The sequence below is a fragment of the Ruditapes philippinarum genome, unplaced genomic scaffold, assembly GCF_026571515.1.
Source record: "Ruditapes philippinarum isolate M1 unplaced genomic scaffold, ASM2657151v2 ctg2287_1_1_1_1, whole genome shotgun sequence".
Taxonomy (NCBI): Eukaryota; Metazoa; Mollusca; class Bivalvia; order Venerida; family Veneridae; genus Ruditapes; species Ruditapes philippinarum.
In genome coordinates, this window is record NW_026862137.1 from 135589 (window position 1) to 155281 (window position 19693).

Below are 19693 nucleotides of genomic sequence, written 5' to 3' on the forward strand. Positions count from 1 at the left end.
AGTTCTTTTTACAAAAATTTTAAAAAGTCTTTTGGAATTGAACCTTATCTTCGTACTCCCAAAATGCAATGATTTTTAATTATGTCAAATTCAGAACAAGAAACCATAGATTACCAGTTGAAACTGGAAATTGGTCAAATATACCTGTTAATGAAAGAATGTGTATTTTTTGTAGAAATATAATCGGTGATGAGTTTCATTATCTTTTTGAATGTAATAGATTTTCTAATGAAAGAAGACAATTTATAAAACCTTATTTTTATAGACGTCCTAATATGTATAAATTAGAACAACTTTTTACAATGAAAGATTCACCTGCATTTTATAAACTATGCAAATTCTTAATGATAATTATAAGAAATGTAAGAATGTAATCAAATATTTATGTTTTCATTTTAAAGTCAGTTATGATTTTGTAATGTTCTGAGATATATTTTTTGTTTTACTGATATTCACTTACCACTTTCTTACTATACAGCAAAGGTCCTTTATGCCTCACATATACTTTTATTTTCATTTCTCATAAGACTAAGTTTTTGCTGTACTTTTATAGTATTAAAAGATTAATCACAGGCTTATGACATGAATCATCTTTCATTTCAACTGTTGCTTTTTAGAAATAAATACAAGTATAGTGAATATGTATTTTGTATGGAAGTTAAACTACTACTTTATTTACATTTTATAACTTTTATGACAAATTATATCACATTTATAGCTACTTTCTCCTAGTAACAAATATCTTACATTCTGTTTAAGCAATACTAGTATTTAAATGTTGTATAATTCAGGTTTGCACTTTCTAAAGAAGTTTAAAAAATATGCATGTAATTAAATAATATGTAATAGATATGTTGATATTGTTTAGTAATTATAGTCTGAGCTCAATTTGTATAAATGCCTCGTTAAACATTTTGACATTATCCTCATATTACATGTTGTATGCATGTTTGAGTGAATAAAAGATGTGTTGTTGTTGTCGCTCCGCGCCCCTGCGGGGCGAAGTTTTATTATTTTTTAACTTTTCCCGCGCCCTCGCTAATTAGCGTGTTATCGCTCCGCCCCCACCCCGCCATTTTAACTTGTTAATTATCGACTTTTCGCAGGACGAAAACACGCTAATTAGCAGGGTCGCGCGACGAAGTTTTATTTGTTAAACTTCGCCCCGCGCCCCCGCTAATAAGCGTGTTTTCGTCCCGCGATCCCGTCGTTTTATTTCGTAAATCCCGCTCCGCGCCCCCGCGGGGCAAAGTTTTATTTTTTAAATTTCGCTCGCGCCCTCGCTAATTAGCGTGTTATCGCCCCGCCCCCGCCATTTTAACTTGTTAATTTTCGACTTTTCGCATGGCGGGTCGCGGGGCGAAAACACGAATGGCACAAATCAGCCACCATAAAGCATACCTTATGTTTTGTGATATGTTAATATGTTTCACCGACTATAAATAAATTTTGATTTGATTTGATTTGTGATCCAAGAGCAAGATTTGAAATTATTTACGTTATATTCAAGACATCTATTCTTTATAAGTTCGAAGAGATGTATACTTAAAATAAGAATAAAACGGGATTATTAAGTATAAATTTACCTTTATATGTTTATATGTTTTTATGTGTCCTATATAATTTGTTAACTTGTTGTTTATTGAGTAACATGTGTGAATGCTAAAATTTAAACTAACTGTTTAATTTTGGGCCATGGGCCTTATACATTGCAAATAAAGATGTATTTATAGCTTATATAACATTGAACAATGGGGGAATATGTATTGATCTTTTATTTATTTCAGACACCATTCTGCAGAACTACTGCACTTTTAATTGCTCCCATGTTTGGACTGGGGTTTTCAATAGGTGAGTAGAGATTTAAGTGAATATTTCTTGAGGGAGGGTTTGGTATGCCCCTACCTACCCCCAGCCCCACCCATAACCTTGTTACCGGGTTGTCGGATGTTTATTTTGACTATATTTAGTACAAAATGTATTATAAGGGATTGGAAGAAATTGCAGGCAGATAAGTAAATGAGTTTTACTTTTTTACATTGATGAATTCTATCTACCAAAGGTCAAGGTAACAGGGATCTTTAATAAAAAATAAAATTGGCCGTGCAAACAAAGTGCATTGGCCTAGTAACTTCAAACTTTGTATGTAGATACAAGCCACATACATTTACAGGTCAAAGGTTCAAGGTAACTGATTGAAGGATCTGTTATAATAAAACATTAATCCCAGCATTAAATACAAGTGCATTGACTTAGGAACTTGAAATTTCCAGACCAACTTTACGGTCAAAGTGCAAGGTCTCTGGGGCTTAAAATGAGAAAAATACACCTGGGATCTAGAATCTTATTTAGAAAATATAGTATTTACTATCCTATTCTGAGAAAAGAGGACAGCGCTGCTCTTGCTATTTAGTTCCTTTTTAGATTTCATGACTATGAACTATATACACCAACAACTTTATATTTTGATAATTATAACAATGGATATGACAAAATATTTGCATGAATCTTTGAACAAATGTGTCGTAGGAATGTCATTTCAATTAATATTACACTTTTGTATTTTATGACAATTATAAAGTCACAGGTTTAAGCTACAGTCTCACTGACATCCCGGCAGAGCCCCGGTAGACGTCCGGGGTGATCCGGGAACGACCGGGGTACGACCGGGAACAACCGGGGTACATCCGTAACTCTGCCGGCAACGTCCGGGATGATCCGGGAACATCCGGCATTCGACCCCGGATGGAATAAAATATTTAATATCACCGGGGTGGTCCGGGATGATCCGGGAAGTATAGCTTTGCCGGCTTCATCCTTAGCTCTGCCGGGAACGACCGGGGTTACACCGGGGAAGCACCGTAGCTCTGCCGGCACAAACCGGGGATGATCCGGGGTATGATATAGCCGGTAGAGCTACGGTAGAGCCCCGGTGAATGCTGGCAGAGCCCCGGTGAATGCCGGCAGAGCCCCGGAGGATGCCGGCAGAGCCCCGGAGGATGACGATGGAGCTACGGTTGATCCCGGTAGAGCCCCGGCAAAGCCCGGTTCATTTCAAAAGAATCACGACAATTTGCGATGATTGCACTTGTTTGTATTAAAACCCTTCCCATTTCCCTTCTATCCAGTTTTGCATAAGGATTTTTCAGAAAATCATCATGAATTACTTTTCTTGAACGATAGATATTAAATTAAATAAAAATTAAGTATCAATGTAATCATTTTCGCGCGCTTTTAATCCACCGGGGTTCTACCGGGGCTCTGCCTGGATCGTCCTGGGCTCTGCCTGGATCGACCGGGGCTCTGCCTGGATCAACCGGGGCTCTTCCGGTGTCATCCGGGAACGACCGGGGAAGCACCGGAATGAACCGTAGCTTCACCTGGGCTCTGCCTTGATGATCCGGAGCGCATCCTGGGTGGTTAGATGGGAATTTCCGTAGTGCTGCCGGGGTAAGTGTGACCGCAACAATAATTTTACCCTGGATCGTCCCGGATCATCCCGGTAACTTACCTGGATGGTCCTGTGCTCTGCCTGGAGTAAGTGAGATCACAGCTTTACAAAAGTCTATATTGTGTGTATGAACAATTAGCTGAAAGAATTCTGTGGAATTTTACTCTCATCCGACGATCAGGCTCGTTCTAGATAATTATGTTTATTTGTTCGTGGAAATGACTATAGTTCGTTTTGATTGGGCAGTATCTTGGCGAAGTAAACATCTGTCAGGAGTGTAGTAATGACATGAAAACAGAAGGTTAATATCATAAAGGTGTGAATTGGTATTTAAATTTCGTTGAAACACGATCCGCTAAATTTAAAACTTCAGTCGCCGCGTGAGAACTCATACTCCACCACACGCCGGAGTACCTCAACTTCACCGAGCATATTTAGAATATTCGCAAAAGTATCGCAACGCATCGTTTTGCGTAAATTCGGTGCACAGCTTTCCTTGTAATTTATATGCAGTATACATGAAGTGGCAGCAAGGCCGGTGGTTAACGGGTCGGGCAAATAATCTAAGGATCGTTAGTGGCGTGGGTTGAAATCCCGCTAGGGGCAAGCCGTTGTTTTCTTGATTACACACTTTGCTCAGTATTGTTTCGTCGAGCGTTTGTAATTATAGCTTCCTATTCAATCGAACCGAAATAAATTCTGTACAACTAAACATAAACTCACTGTATTCAACAACTTACTTTGAAGGTGTCGTACAATACGTTAATGTTTATCTACAAAATTTTAAAAAATGTAGACTTTTACATGTAAAATGTTATCAAATGAATATTTACATGTACAGACAAATATTTGCGTAAAAGATATCGGCAGACAATTATTTCGTAAAAGATATCGGCTATCTTCACCACTTTCCAGATAAAATCTTAATATAAGAAGCGAATCACAATTTTGTCGGCACTTAATAAAGTACCGTCATACTTTGGGTAAGCATTATTGATAATCGACACGGTGTTCCAAATGCGAGTACTTTTGATCTTATGTATGCCGACGATAGTGCCGAAAGTTGATGTTCTCGAATTTTAATTATATTTCTACAAAGCAGTTCTACGGAACAGTTATTTTTTGTATGTGAGAAGTTAGCAGTGAACAGTGAGCTAAGCAAAAAGGCATTTCAAATTATTTAGGGAAATCAATGATCTGCTGTAATACTCAGCTGTCTTGGGCATCTAGCAGGGTATTCCTAAAAAATTATTTTGGAATGCTCCGCTTAATTGCTTACCCAGCTGAACATAACAGCAGATCTTTGATTTCCCTATATAAATTGTAATGCCTTTTTGCTTAGCTAACTTCTCACATAGAATTCTTATGTATATGTTTTAGGTATGGTCGACGCATCAATGATGCCACATATGGGTTACCTTGTAGATTTACGTCACGTGTCCGTGTACGGGAATGTGTATGCTATAGCTGATATAGCTTTTGCCATGGGGTTTGCAGTAGGTATGTTCCAAATTTACCGCAAGATATGTCGCATAAAGTATAGTTTAAAATTAGAAATACACTTTGTTGCTAGAATATTATTTTCTGCATATTTATATGTAATGTTCACCATGGGATATTTCCATGCTTGAAAGAAGTCCATCTTGCTAATTAATACGTGATTTGTAATGCTGGCATCATGAGACATGCTTTAAACTTGGAAGTAGGTTGTGTGTTAATTCATACCGACGAACATTTTGGTTGCTTAATTTGCATGTTTAAAAGTTGAAATTCGTCATGTTATTCATGAGACTTTGTACAAAAGAAGGGACTGCCTGTAGGATCGTTAAATATTAAGTTATCTGTAAAATAACAAATAAGGAACATGCTCTTACAGTCTATCAACATGGCATTTTCTTTATGTTTTTAATATACAGCTTAATGAATAAGTTCTTCCAATTTAATGAAAACCAGAATAATTTAGAATTTAAAGAAAGAAAATAAAAAAGGTTAGAACAATTAGTTACCGATTGATTTTGCTGAAGTTACTATATTTCTTTCAACTCGCTACGAGTGTTGTCCAAAAAAATCGTCCACTGCAGTTATTGTCGTGAGAGTTATTGATAAAAAACCTGAATTATATATCATTTGAAGGGGAAATCTGTCTCAAATAAGAAAACAAAAAGCCATGTAACCGGCGTGTCGTGAAAACGAATCGTCATATAGTTTCCTAAGTAACGTTATACCGGCACACGACACAAAATTGGGTTAGTTCATTACTGTTACTGTAATAATTTTTTGTTGCTTGTAAAGTGGCATTTTCTTTTTATGTCATAATTTGTTTTACTGTCAATAGAGAAATGATTGATGCAAAGTATTTTGTAGTTTTTATGCAACGTACATGTAACATATTCCACCAGTGCACGAATATATTGGACAACCCTCGTCACATGCGCCGGCATTACGGACGGACGTCTGCCTGATTGGTTGTCATCGTCTACTGATTCGCCCCTCTTCAAAGCATTTGTGCCATTTAAAAATTCATATAGATACACGAATCATTTGAAAATTATGTTTGATAAGTCATGAGGCAAAGGAGCATAAGAAATTTGCATATATGCTTAAAATAGCCAAAGTTATTGCATCATATTGTGTATAGTAAGTTTTTAAAACGCTGCTTTAAAAAGAAGCTTACACATTTGACTACTTTTTTTAAACCTTTTTAAACCTTCAGAGTAGTGGCGACATAAAGGGATCACTTCTTTGTCGTCCGTCTGTCTGTCCGTCACAAAATTTGTCCGGACTACTCCTCAAAAAGTACTGGTGCAATTTCATCCAAACTTCACTGGAATGATCAGTACCATGTCTAGATGTGCATATCGGTTGCATTTTCCGGTTCAATCATTTTTGTGAGAGATACGGCCCTTTAAAAAAAATATTTTTAAAGTTTGTACGGACCACTCTTATACCACTGAGGCAATATCAATGAGACATTACAGGATTCATCTGTAGCTTAAGTTCTTGCGCATATTACACGGGTTTTCCGGTTGAATGATTTTAGCCGAGTTATCACACCGTACAATCAAATGGGCAGACAGCTGTACTAGCGTCGACAGCTGTACCAGTATATACATGTCGGCGCGGGGAATACAATTGACGTACGGTAAGTATTCATCTATTTTAACATATCCCAGCTGTGTTCGAGTAAATCAATGTTATGGATTCATAGTCAACATCCAAAGGAGCATGCTAACAAATTTCTGACCCTGTGCAAGCTTAACTTCTCGCGAATTTTGACTGAAAATAACCACACTATCCGATGAGATGCGGTATTTTTAGTTTAAAGTCACAAAAACTTATATTTTCTCATGATAATAAATCCTCTTTTCATACGATTCGTAAACGTCAACATTTCGCCATTAAATATTCCAAACCATACCTTCAAAAAAGCTTTTCTGTTAAAGTTATAAGGTATTTAAGTTTGAGTGTCATCATAATTTTAGTAACGTCATCAGCTGTTCGCCTCTTTTTAATGATAGCAAATCATCGGCAAGAATGAATGACGCTGAAAGCCGTTCAAAGAAACAATTTTCAGCGCTTTTGTGCTACAGTAACTAGGAACGAGTAAAACTTTTTTGTTCATTTAAAATATTACTTTATTCATGATACTTTCTAATTATATAATTTTTATCATTACTTTCTATTATTTGTTTGGCCTTTATCATTTACCGCACCAAGATCTATTTCAAGGACTCCACTAAGGTTTTTTGACATGACGGGACTGGAAATAATTTTTTGAGATTATTTCCCCATTTGATGTAGATCTATACTAATTTATTTCATGCTTTCCAGTGTTTTATTGGCGACGCCGGTGAGCGGCGTCGTCTTTTATGGAACGCTTTTTATTTTGGCCTATGGAAGGAGCTGTTATTATTAGCAGTTAATGTCATGTTGAGTTTATTAGTTTTATTTTGATTCGTAAAAATCAAGTAAACAAATATGTTGTTATATTTGTATTTAATAACTTTATGTAAAAAGCATGTGCATTGTGATATTATTGTCAGGAAATTGCAGGCTAAGTTTAACAGCTTGTCCCTTAGTTTTATTGACAATACTAAAACCCGGATTTCGAATATCGTTGTGGTCTACATTCATCATTCATTTATATATTTTCAAAATTTTCCTACAAGAGGAAAGTTCACCTGCAAATGAGTATAAGGATAGGTAATTAACTGTTGTTAACGATTATCCTATTGATTTTATCCATGTTACGTTTATCTGTTGCACAGAATGTTTGTTTTTACAAAGTGTACCAGTATCCGGATGTTGAACGCTATCCGATTTTCTGCAATTACTGCTGTCACATGGCCAACTATTTTTTATGAATACTTTACCATCAATTTGCATGGCTTATTAAAACTGAGGCTGCAACATTTCATAATTTTGCTGTTTAGGGTGTTCTCTTGTGTTTCAGGTTTTCTTTAAGGGGAAGTAACTCATATTTACTAAATTATTTGTTTTTTTCTGTCTTTCTTAGGTATTACTTACTAAAATTTACCAGTTGTAAGGTCATCAAAAGCATGTTAATGTAAGGATTTCATATTTATTTAATAGAACTGTAAATTATTAATGTTATGTGCATCTTAGTATATTGATATGATGAGACTTATAACATTTCTGAATTTAAAGAGTTACAGTTATGTCATTATTATTAAAGGGATGAAAATTCATTTAAAGTTATAAATGATAATACATGTATTGATTGAAAATGTCCTTAAACTTGGATAAAGCAATATAATTAATAAAGTCACCAAAAAATCATATTCTGAATAGTTATTCTAACTTTTTTCTAACATGTGCATAGTTTGAAAAGGACAGCTTCTGTCTAATCTGTTTGTAATGGAGGGACACCGGTCTCAACCTCCAGGTCTCCTGAGTCAACCCAACAACAGACTTTTCATAGAGTAGATTGTTTCTTGCCTTGAATAAATTTGTGCACTAAATTTTATAGTGGGTGATTTGTGCCACATGAAAACCAAATAATCAGACAAGCCACACAAACACGAACATTTAGTAATTTAATTTAATTGCAAACGTTTCGGCTATATGCCTTCATCAGTGCAAAACATAATAATCATAATAATTTTTTTTTTTTTTTTTTTTTTTTTTTTTTTTTTTTTTTACATGAAAACCAACATAGTACAAAAAGTAACCGGTCGCCAGATGAAAACATGAAAATACAATCTACCACAAAGTTGTTCGTTTTTTTGCATTTTCATGTTTTCGCCCGGTGCATAAAATTTCTTATCATAGACAAAAGGTTAGTTTTTGTATTTGTACAAAAAATAGATATAATTATATAGATATTGTACATGTATTAGCACAGTTATGTTCACTCTCAAAATTGACCTGTTATAAATAATGGCACAACCAATAACTGTCTAAGCCCTTTTTAGTAAAAATAATTATACAATAATACTTAAATTGTTACTTTAATTAAGACTATGAGTATGTAAGGTTTTTTTCTTATTTATTAATTAAGAATAAATTATCTGTTAATTTAAAAATCTACAAGTATCTGTCACGGTTTAGAACTGTTCACTATATTTAGGGGAGAAAATGTGTAAGCGGCCAGATAGCTTAATCGCTACAGCTTCGGTACATTAGTCTGTGGGTCACAGGTTCGAGTTCTGGTCAAGCTGAAAGGTTTTCTCATCCTGTGACTGCATATAAGCATGAGTTCAATTTATTATGCTCTGTAAACATAAGAAATTCAAGGACACAAATCAATATAGTGGGGAAATATGTTGTGGTTTAGAATTGTTTCATTATTAAAGAGAAAATGTGTAGCCAGCCGGATAGCTCAGTTGGTCTTCTGAAAGTCATGGGTTCGAGTCATGGTTAGGCAGTTCCAGTCAGGGTTTAGAAGTGGTTTTTCAAGTGACACGTGTTTGATTCATTTAGCAGATTGCATTAAATTTGAAATGGACAAAGGCAACATTGCATGATACTTTTAGATCTACAAAGGGCATTTGATACAGTTGATCACACTATACTGCACATGAAGAAGTTCTTTTTCTTCTTCTTCATGAAACTTCAAGCATCTGCCAATTATGTAATGACATTCTTACATGGTTTAAGTCTTATCTCTGATAGACAGCAGCTGGTGGATGTGGCTGGTACTCATTCTACTACTGCTCTGAGTACCTATGGTGTCCCCCTGATGTTCATTTTAGGTCCTCTTTTATGTCTTATATATGTCAATGACATGTCTGCAAACCTAAGCAATAAGCTTTTATTATATGCACAGGCACAAGTATCAGACCTGGGAAGAAAAAATATGACCAGATTGAAAAATAAACCTGTGTTCATCTTAAAAAGTGTCAAAAAAAAAAAACTATGTAAATAATGACCCCCTTTAAAAATATACTTTCAGTTAATAGTATATTTTTAAAGGGGGTCATTATTTACATTTTCTTTTTGGTTTTTATGATCAAATTTTTTTTATCAATCTGGTCATATTTTTCTTCCCAGGTCCGATACTCGTGCCTGTGATTATATGCTGATGACTCCTTGTGTGTGGTAAAATAAATCTGAAGAAATTCTTTCTTATAGCATGAGTCTTATAAGATAGCTTAATTGACTATAAATTGTCTTTGCATCTTGGCAAGACAGAGTCTATTCTTTTTGGTTTAAGTTTCAACTTAAACTGGGCCTAGCCTCCAGGTCACATGTAATGGTACTGCAATAAAGTACACATCTTTTGTTAAGTATTTAGGTGCAAACCTGGATCAAATTCTTTTGGCGTCGCCCTTTGATGCTTTGCATCAATGCTTTTCTTGTTGTAATATATCTGATGATTATATTCTGATAAACCACTAATGAAATATAAAATATAATTTTCACTGTAGTCGGACTATATCTGAATGCGGATGAACAGAAAATCATAACTAAATGGAATAACAGGCAGAAATAAATGCCGTCATACGTAAATTTTGCTTCTTAAGAATAAGAAAGTCAATGTCATTGACAAAATTAGAGAAATTTAACGGAACTAGATTTCAAAACTGATGATGTGACGTCATGATATAATGACGTCACAAAGGAGAATGCGCGACGTTACGCGGCAAAATCAGTAAAAAAATAACTTAAAATCACTTAAAAAGCATAAAATAAAAAGAAAATTTAATTGTTTTACATATAAGATTGAAATATATTCCATTCGTGAACACCAGCTATTATATACTCACTGTGGCTACGCCACTCGTGAAAATATTGCATCTGATGTTCACTCAGTGAAATTATATTTCAATCTTACATGCAAAACAAACAAATATCCTCTATAACTTATGTGCAAAATTTTCGATCATTAGCTTGCTCCGTTTTTCCAGAATAATTATTATAATAGTGAAAAATGACCCAAAATTGAAAAGAGTTTAAACGCTTTTCACTAAAATCGGACTGAAAATAGCACAAACATATGATTTTCAATGTATTTCTTCTATATTTCTTGATTATATTTTATTAATATTTATGTTTTAAGTGCTCATGTTTATCTATGTGAAAAAATAAAATTTCATGTTTTTAGGCTTATAAACCTCAGTGGAGTTCCTGTAATAGGTTTATGAAATGTTTAATTCAAATAGCAAAGGCAAATTTAACGCTTAATACGAATATTCAGTCCTGTAAATGAAGGCATCCATCAAGTGTTATTATAAATAAAGGCATATAGTGGACAAGTCCTATGCAGTGAATGGCTGTGTAACCCGAGATATGAAAGTGCATGGAAAAAGATGTTGTTTTTGATCCTTAAAATCTGTTTTAATGTATAGTGCAATAGAAATAATAATCATTCTTAAAAAATATTTAATTTTTTATGTTTTAAATAAGTAGAGGTTATAGCATGGGGCAAGTGTGCCTTTAGTACATATTGACACACTTGGTGAATTATTTGCCCGAGGGCTTTATGTTTATTGCATATGTTCTGCAGCAATTTTTCAGACTGTAAGAAAGTCAAGTAATAACGTAATTGTTCTAATATAGTTATTAATTGGCTATCCGTGTTGTTCGATTATATTATCTAACGTCCTTTCGACGGCCATTTTTTTTTTTGCGATACGGTTGTCAATTACAACGCGGACGTTCTGCCGTAACTATACAACAGGTGCGTGATAACCGGAAATAGCCTCAATATGGGATTTTGGCACATTTGACAAGTGCGCCAATATGGCATATTGGCACACTTGCTCAAATACAGGATTTTCGCATGTCATATTCAGAAAAAAGAAACGCATTTTATTACTATTTATAGTAACATATGCAATAAATCATTTTATATGGCAGACATCTCGGGTAACAAAGCCATTTACTGCATGGGACACGTCTACTATTTGCCATTATTTAATATGAAATTAGGCAAAGCCTATGAGCGGGGAAGTCGTTAAAAATTTATTTTCATTTTTTCCGTTTTAAAGGTGTCATTCGGTATTTCATGCATCGCTTCCGCAATCGCAACTACTCGGCCCTTTCCGTCAGTCTTCGGATAAGGACCTCGAACACAATAGTATGAATACACAGAACGGATGCGGTATTTCGGTCTAACCTACGCTAAGAAACTAAACATGTAAACAAATAGTAATTTAATGCTCGGAGTTGTTTACAAGTTTATTTCCAATATATGTAGTAAAAGTTCACCTAAAATAAGTGATATCATAGGTACAAAAGCAAACAATTCATTATTTATATATTTATCATTATGGTTGTAGAAACCGAAAGTACAAAAAACCAACCTGTTGACATTTCGTCGGATTTGTTTAAAATTGAACATCAGTGGGCATATTTAAATTACAAATTGTTGTCAGACATATTTTGAAGCAAAAGAGTACCGGAACAGGCATTAGATGTCAAATATATACATTCGTTTTACATTATCTCTGTTTCTGTTTACATCTGAAACCACGTGGTAAAACTACTTTCAATCCGTATTGTTTCCGAGGTTAATATTATAGATAATAGCCGAGGCAGTTCCGAATGTCGCTTCCGTTTTCACTCGGAACACTCGGCGATTATTATTAATCCGAACAGTTGAGATTTGTTCCGTTATCGGAATACCACGCCTATTATCATTGAGTAGCATTGTAAATGGCGGCGCCCGACTAGAACTGACACTGAAAATTTCATTGATAGGTATAGAATTCTATATATTTTTGAATTGTTTTTTTATTTGATTTTCTTTTAAATATACACGTGTAGTCTATAGCCGGGCAATCCAAAGCCCGGACCCGCTTCGCGGGCCCGGTCTTTGACTTCCCCGTATAATAACACTTGATGGATTTATTTATAATACAGAGTATTCGTATTAAGCGTTAAATTTGCCTTTACTTTCTTTGAATTTAACATTTCAGAAACATATTAATAGATCTTGGTACATTTTTATATTGAAATACAGTGCGGTAAATGGAGATAAAGGCCTCTGAGCTAAGATACAACAAATAATAGAAAGTAATAATAAAAATTATATAATTAGAAAGTATCATGAATAAAGTAATATTTTAAATGAAAAAAAAAAGTTTTACTCTTTCCTAGTTACTGTAGCACAAAAGCGCTGAAAATTGTTTCGTTGAACGGCTTTCAGCGTTATTCATTCTTGCCGATGAATTGCTGTCGATGTTATCATTAAAAAGAGGCGAACAGCTGATGACGTTACTAAAATTATGATGACACTCAAACTTAAATACCTTATAACTTTAACAGAAAAGCTTTTTTGAAGGTATGGTTTGGAATATTTAATGACGAAATGTTGACGTTTACGAATCGTATGAAAAAAGGATTTATTATCATGAGAAAATATAAGTTTTGGTGACTTTAAACTAAAAATACCGCATCTCATCGGATAGTGTGGTTATTTTCAGTCAAAATTCGCGTGAAGTTAAGCTTGCACAGGGCCAGAAATTTGTTAGCATGCTCCTTTGGATGTTGACAATGAATCCATAACATTGATTTACTCGAACACAGTTTGGATATGTTAAAATAGATGAATACTTACCGTACGTCAATTGTATTCCCCGCGCCGACATGTATATACTGGTACAGCTGTCGACGCTGGAACAGCTGTCGGCCCATTTGATTGTACGGTGTGGTTATGGCCCTTGAATAAAAAAAGGCCTTAATAAAGCTTGTCATATACCCCTAATGCAATTTCAAAGATACTTTACAGGATTGATTGGTTGTTCAAGTACTTGCACATAATACACAAGTTTTCCGGTTGAATGATTTTTGCCCTTACATAAAAAATGTGTTTTTTGTGTTGCAAGCTACACAGAAGTTTGTCTGGACTACTGGACATCAGAAACTACTGGTGCAATTTCATTAAAACTTTTATGAACGATCAATATGTCTAGTTGTGCATCTTATCCATATTTTTGGATCATTGATTTTTGTCAGTTATGGCCCGTTAACGATTCATTTTTTTTAAATTTGGACTACTCCTCTTAAACCGCTAATGCAATTTCAATGAAACTTTACGGGATTGATCGGTAGGCATATTACACGCAAAATGCAAGCGATACTGCTCTACAAATGAAATGGCTGTTTCATTTCATATGTCAAATAATAAGACATACGCCTCGATAACGCTATTTTTTGAGTTTGGGTTTGAACAAAATACCTCAATTTGGTAATTCCAGGACAAAGTATTATCTATAGAAAAAAACGCCTAAATAATTTTCGAGTAAAGTAGTACTGAAGCCGGTTATCCTCGTTAAGTAATAGAAAGAACATCGAAACACGAGGCTATCTGATTTGTACGAGGAGGCGTAGCCCCCGAGTATAAATCAGATTGCCGAGTGTTTTGATGTTCTTTCAATTTTGTATATCATAGTCAAAAATAAAAACACGTTCCTTGTTGTCACAATATGAAACCCAAGAAAAATGTAACCAATGAGCGAGCATCTAAATATGATATTTCTGTCGCTATCCCTTTCTCTGTCGCCACAATAAGTAAGCCCCTAGACAAAATGAGCCAATCAATGGGCATGCTCTGGAGTGCGGGTAACGAATATCTGCACTCCAGTTAACGCACTGTGCATGTATATGTATACGTTTTAACTCTGACACATTTTCAACAGAAAGGTCCCCAAACTATGATACAATGACTTGTTGTATCATAGCTTGGGGACCTTTCTATCATTAACCACAAGATGACAAGTCCCGCAAATACCACCTCTAAGCCACCGCCATAATTAATTGAACCTTTTCTAGTTAACTTTTATTATGATTTTTATTGCTTTAACCATATCATTTTATTTCTTTTGGTATAAAAAATTTAAATCTTAACATTAGTTTCAAGATAAAATAGCTTTCTATGACTGGTTTTACTTGAATCTATATTATTGCGATTGATAAACAGTAAAATTCATGACGTTTGCTCCAACATATAGTGCTTGTTTTCCGCAATCAAACTGTCTTCCACTCCGAAAAGAATTTTGGTTGTACAAGTTATTTTCTCTGTCTCTGTCGATATGCCGCATCTTTTTATAGCAACCCGTAAAATTAAACCCAAAAGAATGAAAATACTGTTTCATTCTATTGGGTTAAATTTTACGGGTTTCTATCATTATGGGTTTACTTTAATTTAACGTACTGTACGATACCTACCGACTCAACTTAAACACTTTAATATGAACAGCAGACAAACAGTTTATACATGTGTAAGATTTGCTCAAGTACTATTTTATAGTATATATTTTATCTGGAACTATTTTTAAATATTTTATTCCGATCCGTCACAATTTTTGTAAATATGACAAGGCTACACAAATAATAGACACTCTTTGTGTGCTATATTGAACTTATTGACCTGCTTGTAAAAATCATTAATCATATATTGTAAATTTGTATTTTAACTTAGAAACATGTCAACAGTAATAAATAAATAGTTATTTTAAAGGCTTTATTGAGCGGCTTTAACGGTTAGACAAATAATAATAGCATGGCATATTTAATTGATGAGATGTGACGTTCATCATGTAAGAGCACGTGCAAATCATTTCATGAATTAATTTTACCAGTCAATAGGGACTTCAATCTCGTTTTTTAAAATAAGAGTGAAAAGTAACAAATTAAATACATTGTATCTGAAAATTAACGTTATTGATTCTTTGCAATATATATGACCAGAAGTTCTAGAAATCTATTTTTGATATAAAACTATTTATGATACAATATCAATAGCCGTTGGTCCACTTCACAACATTTAACTTATTGTAATAATTTTTATGTTTTCATAAAACCAACACAAATCTGGAGTCATACTGACATAACCGCTATATTTGAATTTAGAACTATCCTTGACTGGTAGTATAAGTAGTATAAAGTATATCAGTATGTGAAAATGAAATGCACGGTATAGCAGCCCTCCGTGTTCTAGTCTGTTCAGATTGCACGGTATAGCAGCCCTCCGTGTTCTAGTCTGTTCAGATTGCACGGTATAGCAGCCCTCCGTGTTCTAGTCTGTTCAGATTGCACGGTATAGCAGCCCTCCGTGTTCTAGTCTGTTCAGATTGCATGAAAATGGCGCGTTATTATATATGTAAGCAATATAAAATTTTCTCGTAACTACCATGCATTGAAAAGTACACCAGCTTTGGAATAACTGAGCAACATGCTACTGCAAGCAACAGAAGTGTACATCATGGCATATTTAATGCGTAATATAAATATACTTGATGCATACTTTATAAAATGTAACCAATGAATTTCCAGCACCAGATGATGTTCCAACATAAATAATAATTGGATCTAGTATACTCAGTTTAGCTTCCTTTTTTTAAATTTTCTGAGTCCAAATTATCCATATTAAATGCAAATTGTACTACATCTAGCCTCGTTTTCATTTTCCAAGCCATCAGATCGACGTTAAACTCTATCTAGCTTCGTTTCTATTTTCCGAGTCCAAACGTTTCATATCAAATCCATATTGGACTCGAAGAAATTGTATCTTTAATATAGTATAAAACACAGTCGTTTAAATGTGATTTAATCTTACGCCAAGGATGCGTGATGTTAAATAAAGAGTTGGTCGGTATTTTAAATGCGGACATTAACTAGACAATAAACTGACGCGTTACTATAAATACCAATTGGTGATTCCCATGACCTAACATTTTAGATATCGTAAAAATACGGAAAGGAGAGTTACTCTAAACAATGTTTGTGTTGTTACCGTACTAAGTATTTATTTTAAAATATGGAAATGAAAGTTACTTTAGACAATTTTTCTGCGTCCATGTGTACGCAGAATTTATTTTTTGTGCGTACAAGATTGCATTGTATGCGTATATGACGCAGGATCCTGCGTCCGGTAAATCCCTGTCAGACATTATCATATATTGTTGTGTACCGTACTGATATCGCAATAATGTCTAATAATGTACTTAGTAAAATCTTATAAAACTTTTATTGCACAAAAAAGAACTTTTTGGTGGTATAAATGTACGTAAATATGATTTTCTTCATCTAAATTACAGAGGTGGGTGAGGGAAATAACTGGAAATAAATCGAAATATGTTATTAATTTGTGACACCATTTATCTCCCATTCAGGTAAAATAATTTGATTTATGTTTCAGGGCCTATGATGAGTGGTACGATAGTAAAAGCAATTGGATTTAGTTGGTAGGTGGCTATGGCCCTCTTTATTGTAGTTACAAAATTAAAACTCTTTCTATAATAGTTCTAATTTGTTTTCATGTCATTGAGCTAAAATACAGGATTGATTGTTTTTCTACCCGACATTAGTATCGATCAGAACCTCACAAGAACCTAGGAGTTAATACGGATTGAAAGTAGTTCTACCGCTTGGTTTTAACAAACTCTATCTCTTCTATCATTTTTAAAAATTCAAGCAATGGTGTTTGCAGCAGATATATAGCTTGATACACTGACACAGTTTAATATAATTTTTGCCTCCCCCTTTTTATTTATTTATATATTATCATTATTATTATTATTATTAACATTTTAACGTCAGGTTCTGTTTATTTACCATTATTTACCACAGGAAAGGTAGGTTGGTGGACCTACGCCGAGATATGACCAAAAGTATGTTGAAATCAGCGTTAATACAGAAAAAAACATACGCTTAGCTAGTGCGTAAATGAAAATTGATTCAGTCTATGAAGATATGAGGACAATCTTTTTTATTTTACTTGAATATATGTTATACATTATGTTTACAGGATGTTGTGGATCATAGCAATTGCAAGTTTTATCTACACCCCACTTATAGTGCTATTGAGGAATCCGCCTGGAAAGGAAGAAAAAATGGTGATTATATTCATTCTTGTTGACATTGTTTAAGGTCCACAATAACGTAGACTTTTGCTTTTGTTGTCTAGCCTCATTTACATTTTCAAGATAATATATATGTATATATCCATTCCTTATTGCATTTGAAATAAACGTGCTCTGTGAAAATGTCAAAAAATGTGAAAATTAACATCGTTGAGAACAAGATTTGTTATAAACGACTCGTGCACAGCTGCAAAACCTATATCGCCCCGTTCATCATACATATGACAGCTTATGAATTCAGTATTGAACTCATATACAGATACATTAAGATATATGTTTCATAACCTCATAATATTAAACATATCTTAGATTGTGTTTGAAAAATATATATGTATCTTTATTTACATCATTCACCAGGTTTTTATTTGGCGGGGTCAACTTTTAGTTTACTTTGACCTATTGACGCCGAACTTAGTATTTGTGTAGCTTATATAAAGAGGCAGCTCGGGATTGCTTCCCAGGTATCTGCGATCAAGGTCAATGTTGCTAAAACAGAAATTCTGGTTCCGCTCAATAACTTTAGTTTGCTTTTGCCTATTGACACCGAACTTGGTGTACGGGTAGATTATATCAAAAGGCAGCTTTGGATGGCTACCTAGGTGTCTGTAAACACGGTCAAGGTCATTGTTGCTAAAAGAAAAAGAAAAAAAGAAATTCAATTTCCGCTTAATAAGTTGATTTTGCTTTGGCCTATTGGCACCAAAATTAGTGTATGGGTAGCTTTTATCAAGAGGCAGCTTAGGATTACTATCCAGACGTCTGTGATCAAGGTCAATGTCAATGAAATAGAAATTCAGTTTCCAAGTAATTACTTCAGTTTGCTGAGACCTATTGACACCAAACTAGGTGTGATGGTAGCTTTATCAAGACGCTACCCGGATTGCTACAAAGGTGTCTGTGATCAAGGTCAACGTCAATGTTGCTTTAAAAAGAAATTCTATACCGCTCAATAACTTGAGTTTGCTTTGGCCTTTTGACGCTAAATTTAGTGTATCTGTAGCTTATACCAAGAGGCAGCTTGGGATTGCTACCCAGATATGTTTGATCAAGTTCAAGGTCACTGTTGCTAAAATAAGAAATTAAGATTCCGCTCAATAACTTCAGTTTGCGTTGACCTATTGACACCAAACATAGTATGTTGGTGGCTTATATCAAGACGCTACTTGGGGTTACTACCCGGATGACTATGATTAAGGTCAATGTCACTGTTGCTAAAATAGAAATTCAGTTTCGACTCAATAAATTGAGTAAGCTGTGACCAATAGACAGCAAATTTTGTGTGTAGGTAGCATATATCAAGTGCTTCCCAGACGTCTGTGATCAAGTTCACTGTTGCTAAAAATAGAAATTCAGTCTCCGCATTATAACTTGAGTTTGCTGAGACTTATTGTACCAAATTTAGTTATGTTGGTAGCCTATATCAAGACGAAACTTAGGATTGCTATCCCAGTGTCTGTGAACAAGGTCAAAGTCACTTGCTTACAATAGAATGTTCAGCTTCTACTCAATAACTTAAGTTCACTACTTAACTTGGCATGTGTTTAGCCTGGCATTACTACTCAGGTATCTGGTATATATTTTATTTTGCACTATTTAAACCAACTTTATTTTTATTCCTAATTCCTGTAAAATCAATACTTGGTCGTTCGCACCCTGCGGCGCTTCTTGTATTAACATTTTTTTTAAATGTGTATTGTTGATTTCAGTCGCTGATCATGAATGAACAGTGTCCGGTGCAGTACGTGACATATAACCAAACACAGACCAGTAATCTGGTTTCAGAGGACGAGGACGGCTACTACAAATAACATTAGATATTTTCCGTGCCAGAACGTAAACGAACATAAGATTGGCATGCCAATTTTCCACGTGCAATTGTTATATAATGAATATATAAATATAATGACATGTG

At 34.4% G+C, this 19693-nt stretch overlaps 1 protein-coding gene across 1 annotated transcript in view; it reads left to right on the forward strand.

The window, feature by feature from the left end:
• LOC132718068 (synaptic vesicular amine transporter-like) overlaps positions 1–19693 on the forward strand; it is a 107617-nt gene extending 87924 nt beyond the window's left edge. The window contains exons 11-15 of the mRNA XM_060701685.1: positions 1788–1851; positions 4832–4951; positions 17058–17103; positions 17667–17754; positions 19488–19693. Coding sequence (XP_060557668.1) covers positions 1788–1851; positions 4832–4951; positions 17058–17103; positions 17667–17754; positions 19488–19589 — 420 coding nt within the window. The 3' untranslated portion in view covers positions 19590–19693. The remainder of the gene's footprint in view (positions 1–1787; positions 1852–4831; positions 4952–17057; positions 17104–17666; positions 17755–19487) is intronic.